The sequence below is a fragment of the Neovison vison genome, chromosome 2 (genome assembly GCF_020171115.1).
Source record: "Neovison vison isolate M4711 chromosome 2, ASM_NN_V1, whole genome shotgun sequence".
In the NCBI taxonomy this organism is placed as follows: domain Eukaryota; kingdom Metazoa; phylum Chordata; class Mammalia; order Carnivora; family Mustelidae; genus Neogale; species Neogale vison.
Genome location: NC_058092.1, coordinates 230,014,440 through 230,020,803, shown reverse-complemented (window position 1 = coordinate 230,020,803; position 6,364 = coordinate 230,014,440). Strand labels below are relative to the sequence as shown.

At 43.8% G+C, this 6,364-nt stretch overlaps 1 protein-coding gene across 1 annotated transcript; it reads left to right on the top strand.

Moving 5' to 3' along the window:
- The first annotated feature begins 1,169 nt into the window (after positions 1–1,169).
- LOC122899037 (small nuclear ribonucleoprotein E-like) lies at positions 1,170–1,406 on the top strand. Its single transcript, XM_044236694.1, has one exon. It carries the CDS (start codon positions 1,170–1,172, stop codon positions 1,404–1,406), a length of 237 nt encoding a protein of 78 aa, XP_044092629.1.
- Positions 1,407–6,364: the final 4,958 nt, after the last annotated feature.

Here is a 6,364-nt window from a genome sequence, read left to right as displayed (position 1 = left end):
TGCTGTGCAGAAGCTTTTGATTTTGATGAAGTCCCAAAAGTTCATTTTCGCTTTTGTTTCCTTTGCCTTTGGAGACATATCTTGAAAGAAGTTGCTGTGACTGATATCGAAGAGATTACTGCCTATGTTCTCCTCTAGGATTCTAATGGATTCCTGTCTCACATTGAGATCTTTTATCCATTTTGAGTTTATCTTTGTGTACGGTGTAAGAGAATGGTCGAGTTTCATTCTTCTACATATAGCTGCCCAGTTTTCCCAGCACCTTTTATTGAAGAGACTGTCTTTTTTCCACTGTATATTTTTTCCTGTTTTGTCGAAGATTATTTGACCATAGAGTTGAGGGTCCATATCTGGGCTCTCTCTCTGTTCCACTGGTCTATGTGTCTGTTTTTATGCCAGTACCATGCCGTCTTGGTGATCACAGCTTTGTAGTAAAGCTTGAAATCAGGTAACGTGATGTCCCCCATTTTATTTTTGTTTTTCAACATTTCCTTAGCAATTCAGGGTCTCTTCTGATTCCATGCAAATTTTTGGATTATTTGCTCCAGCTCTTTGAAGAATACTGGTGGAATTTTGATCAGAATGGCATTAAAAGTATAGATTGCTCTAGGCAGTATAGACATTTTAACAATGTTTATTCTTCCGATCCAAGAGCATGGAATGGTCTTCCATCTTCTTGTGTCTTCTTCAATTTCTTTCATGAATGTTCTGTAGTTCCTCAAGTACAGATCCCTTACCTCTAATAGAGATTGCACTGAATCTGTGTATCACTTTGAGTGGTATAGACATTTTAACAATATTCTTCTTCTAGCCCATGAACAGAAGATGTCACTCCATTTGTTTGTGTCTTTAATTTCTTTCAGCAATGTTTTGTAGCTTACAATGTACACATCTTTCATCTCCTCGACTAAATTTATTCCTGAGTGTTATATTCTTTTTTGTGCCATTTTAAAGGGAAATGTTTTCCTAATGTCCTTTCCAGGTGGCTCCTTGCTATGGTTTAGAAACAGAACTGATTTTTATGTGTTGCGTTTGTATCCTGTAACTTCATGGAATTCACAGAAAGACAAAGAGAACATGGTTTCACTTTCATGAGGCACCTAAAATAGTCAGACTCATGGGCGGTCTTTGTCAGCTTCCACCGGGTGCACTGTGGCCGGGGCCAAAGAATGCAGAAGGTGATGGTTCAGCCCATCAACCTCATCTTCAGATACTTGCAAAGTAAATCACAGATTCAGGTGAGGCCTTATGAGCAAGTGACCATGCAGGTAGAGGGGTGTATCACTGGTTTTGATGAGTACATGAACCTTATATTAGGTGATGCCAAAAAGATTCATTCTGAAACAAAGTCAGGAAAACAACTAGGTTGGATCGTGCTAAAAGGAGATAATATTACCCTCCTCTAAAGTGTCTCCAACTAGAAATGATCAACAAAGTGAGAAATTCTTGAGACGGTCATGTTGTTTGTTTTTTTAGATGTCCTTTGTTGGAAATGTAGTTCTAAAACTTTTGCTTGTATTGTTTTGACTACCTCTATGTTATTACCGGAGGACAATAAATGCTGTGGGATTGATTTTGTTTAAAAAAATAATCAAACTCATAGAATCAAAGAATAAGATGGTGGTTGCCAGGGACTGGGAATGGAGGAAATGGGGATTTGCCAATCAGTGGGCATAAACTTTGGTTGTACAACATGAATAATTCAAAAGATCTGCTGTACATCACTGTGCCTATCATTAGCAATACTGTATTGTATGCTCAAAGTGATTTTTTTGAGAAGGTGGATCTCATGTTCAGTGTTCTTACCATAATAAAACAAAACAAAATAAAGACAACTGTGCCATCCCAAATAAACATGAGAAGTGTTTAGGTCAAATGAAAAGGTCAAATAAAAATCCAAGTTAGGATTTTTGGTTGCAAGTGACAAAAAGAGAGCTTTCTGACTGAAAGAATCCAAGGAAGGAAATATCCAAGCTGTAGAGAGGAGAGGAATGCAGTGAGCATCTAGGATATTGGGATTAGAAAGTCAAGGGCTTGATTGAACTCTCCCTGGGTCTTTGCTCTCTGCTTCTCTGTGTGCATTGGCTTTTTCCTCTCTCACTGCAGCCTGTTTTCTAGCAAATGGCTGGAAAGATGGCTATCAGCAGACTTTGAGCTATATTTCATTGCTTCTAGTCCCTCTTCCCCAATTCTAGAACAGCTCATGGGGAAGAACCCTGATTCACCCACTTTGGTCACATTCCTGTAAGAGTCATCTCAGGCCCAGGGAAGACAGGCTGTGTAGTAACAAAAACACCCCACCTAGCTGTGTCGATGGGGACACATTTCTGGAAAAAGAAGGCATTCAATCAAAAATCCCTGAAAGGTTTACCACACTCCAGGGCCTCAACCCCCTCAGAATATCAGAGTCAGTGAACAACAGAGTGGCAAGTCCCTGTGAAGACTAAGTTGTCCAGGTCACCAGAGGTCAGAATGACCAGGAGTCTTCTCAGTGTCACAGAGAAATTTAGAGGAAAGAAAAACTGGATGTGGTTCTCTTCAAAAGAATCATAATTCTCAGCTTCTCATAAACCCATAGCAACCCAGGTAGCCTATGGTAGTTAGCACTGTTTAAAGAAGAATTGAGAGCTCCCTCCTTCATCTATGTTAAAAAGGACAAGAGAGCTGGGGGACAACTCTCAGGAGCACCGTGCTTGTGGGTCATGTCACTGAGTCCCCGAGCACACTATGCCCAAACACCCCTGTTTTACAGGTGAGGAAGCTGAGGGTCAGTAAACTAAGGCAACTTGCCCAAGACCTCCTAGTGAGTAAGGGATGGCGCTTGCTGGCAGAACGCAGGTTAGAGACCCTCTTCGTGGGCCCCATGTGTGTGACCTGTGGGAATGGAGGTAGCTGACTGAGAATCTGCCCAGCTCTGATGTGGTGAAAACATACTCCCTTCTGCCATCCATGGGGTAGATTCCCACTTTGTCTCTGGAGTATATTTACAGATTAGGAGTATGGCCTCCTGTCCTTCTGACCTGCCCCACCAGGAAGGACAGCAGGCCCTCCAGAGGATAGATACTGCGGTTCCTCTTTCCCTGCCCAGATATATGGAAGCAACCTTCTATGCCCAGAATTGGCCTGAGAAAGCTCTACCCAAGCCCACCACATTGTTGGTCCTTGGGGCCAACAGCCCCTATACAAATCACAGTCTGGGAAATTATATGTATTTTTGCTCTTTTTATAATAACCAGAACTACTTTTTTTTTATGTTTAGATATTTGACTTCCAACCATAAGCACATCATAACAACAGTAGTAGATTATCCATGCTGGACCTTATTACACTGTCTCACAAATTATATTAAAATATTTATTTATTCCCTTAAGAGTCCCGAGGGATGCTAATTCCTTTCTTATCATCACCTCATGCCCAAACTGACAAAGCTAATGAAATCATCCTCCTGATTTCCCCCTCCTCCAAAGTCATATCTTCTCATCGAATCTGTGAAACTAGTCCTACAAAGTCATTTGAAGTTCTTTTGGGGACTGTATCATTAAGACAGATTTGTGCTATGAGTGTGGAATTCAATTTCTGTGTTTCAGCTGGTTGTCTGGGTATCAGAAGGCTTTCCTAGTGTTTAATGGAGCCGTTTGTCTCCAGAAAGAAGTGCTAATATAATGCGACATATACCGACCCAAAGTTCTGCTTTTTCTCTCTTGCATGAGCACCCAGGGGGAAAAGAAGCTCTGATATCAATGAGAATCACAAGTGGCCACTTTTCTAATAGAGATTGTGTGACTCTCCAGGGAACTGGAGGGATGGCCAGACGGTGCAGTGTTTTTTCAAGGCACTTACAATCCTGATCTATAACATTCTCTCCCGTGTGCTTCTGGATTCCGATTGTAGGGACACTTTAGAACTAAGAATGTCTGGAATTGAGACTTAGGAGAAAGGCTGGCCAGGATTAGACTCTTTCCTACTAATCTCATCATAATTACTGGGGGCTGTTACCATTCTTACTCAATTTTCTGTAAGAAATTTACAAATGGCTTTATAGCTATCGGAGGCAGAAAAACAAGAGCTTACTGAGTATTGCTAAAGCGCGTGCAAAAATTGCTGATAACTAGAGAAAGACTCTGTATTGAGGAAGTAAATAACTGAGACTAATTATAGAAGTCTAGGAACAGATGATGTGACACATAATGGCGGTGCTAGTTAAGCAGGACACTGTGCTCGCCACGTTCTGTCTGGGTAGTTTCTATCCTTTCTCTCATCTAGCCCTTACCATCAGTTGGGAAAGCAGGTGTTCCCATTACTCTCATTTTCCAGATAAGGAAACTAAGGCACAGAGAATTCCTCAAGGTCCCTGGGTTAGTAAATCAACCTCTGTTGCTAATAGCCATTCCTGCTTCTGGTAAGGACACTCCCTTTATCCTCCAGCAAACCCCTGCACCCATCCCCCACTCTCAAGCCCTCAGTTTGCCTAAGATTTGCCAAATTCCTCTGCTCCCAAACCCTCCTCCCCTCCCCCGCCAGGGACTCTGGCCTGGGTCCATCAGCATATCCCATGCCCTTGGCCATGATGTCCGGTTCAGGGATGACCATGGACAGTTAAGCTGAAAACTTCAGTGCAGTATTAAGGAAAAAGAACTTAGCTTTGAGCGCCTCACAGTTGGGGGCCTATAGGCCTGGAACTGCAGGAGCCCCCAGGGGGAGAAGGTGGTCAGGAGGGAGAGGCCGCCCCAGGAAAGCCCAGAGGCAGGTGGAGGGAGATGGGCCTGGCGGTCTGTGAGGCTCCACACCCAGCCATTCCCAAGGTCTGTGCTGGACTTGTCTCAGTGTTTTTTTGGTTTTGTTTTTGTTTTTTTGAAATCCAGTGTTTTGTTTTTAAAAATCTTGGCAAAGCTTGCCCAACCATCGCCACCAATACCAGAAAATGTTTGTCTTCCCCCAAAGAAACTCGTTAGCAGTCAGTCACTCCAACCCCCTGCTCCCACCAGCCCTTTGCAGCCTGGATTAAAACAGAATCACGTTCCTTCATCTTCATGCTTCAGGGCTTACAAGTCTCCTTCCCTTATCTCCCCTCACCCAGCTTCTCAGTAAAGGTGAGTCTACCAGTGAATTTTGTGCAAATGGAGTTTCGGTGGAAACACAAATCAAATCGGAGCCACGTTCTGCGTTGACACGGGTGATTTGGAACCAGCATGGCCAGAAGCAGGAGCTTCATAATAGGGACCAGCAGCCTGGGGACTCTGAGCCCATCAGTGGTTTCCCTTTTTGTGGGAAAAGCTTTGAATGTGGGGATTTGATGACAATCTTACGGAGACCACAGGGGGCAGCAATGTCCTGGTCACTGTCAGAGTCCCATGACACAGCCACCCCATCACCCTACATCTCTTGATGTCACTTTCATAGTTGACTCTCTGATTCCTAATTTGTTTCTCGGTAACAGAGTGGCCCCCCGGGTGTGAGTGGGGTCCTCAATGGCTGTCTTCTGTCTTCATCGAGCTTCCTGAAAAACACCCTCTCCCAGAGCAGGGATAAAAGCAGGGAGATGAAGACCTGAAGCGTGAAGACGGAGTGTGATTCTGCTGCTCTTGAAGAAAAGCTGACCTACCATTTTGTTGCTCAAGCACCTGACCTCAGGGTCCTATGTTCTCCCCGAGCAGCAGATAGCTATTGACCCCGTTCCTTCTGAGGACCAGCACAACGTTTAGCCCTAGAGCAGGGTCACGTGATAATTTTGGTGGGCCCAACACACTTCACCTTCACGGCCCACTTCCTCCATAAAAATTTTTAAAAGTTATATTTATGACTGTGTTGGTATAAGAAAAATGTAATTCCAGCTGGATTATATTTATTTGTTTAAATTCTGATTTTAAGAGACATTAAAACTTGTTTATGGGTCCCTACAAGGATCACGGGCCCTGAGTGCCAGTGCTGGGTTCTTACTGCCTAAGCTGGGCCCAGCTGTTGACACAAGTTTTTCAAACTGCTGCATGTTCGAGTGAGGTGAGATCTCCCATCAGTGAAGAGAGGGTCTCGATACTAAGACCTCCCTTGAGAGCTGACTTCTTGGTGCCGGAATATGTCCAGGCTGGGGGCATGGTGGGTCTCCTTCTGCCACCCCCTTTTCTGTTTGCTGCAAGAAAACAGCAAAGGGGTTGACTCCCCTGCACTCATGGTGAGGACATCTAGAAGGTTCAGTTTAGGCACCCTGGCCTCCCCAGAAAACTCTTCACTGAGGTGTCTGGAGGAAGAAGGACCCAGTTATGGGGTTATGCCACAGAGGTCAGACTATATGATATTTTGAAAACCTATGGGTCTCAATCTTTTAATATGATAAGTATGAACCCACTAGATTACCAAATCAGGTACC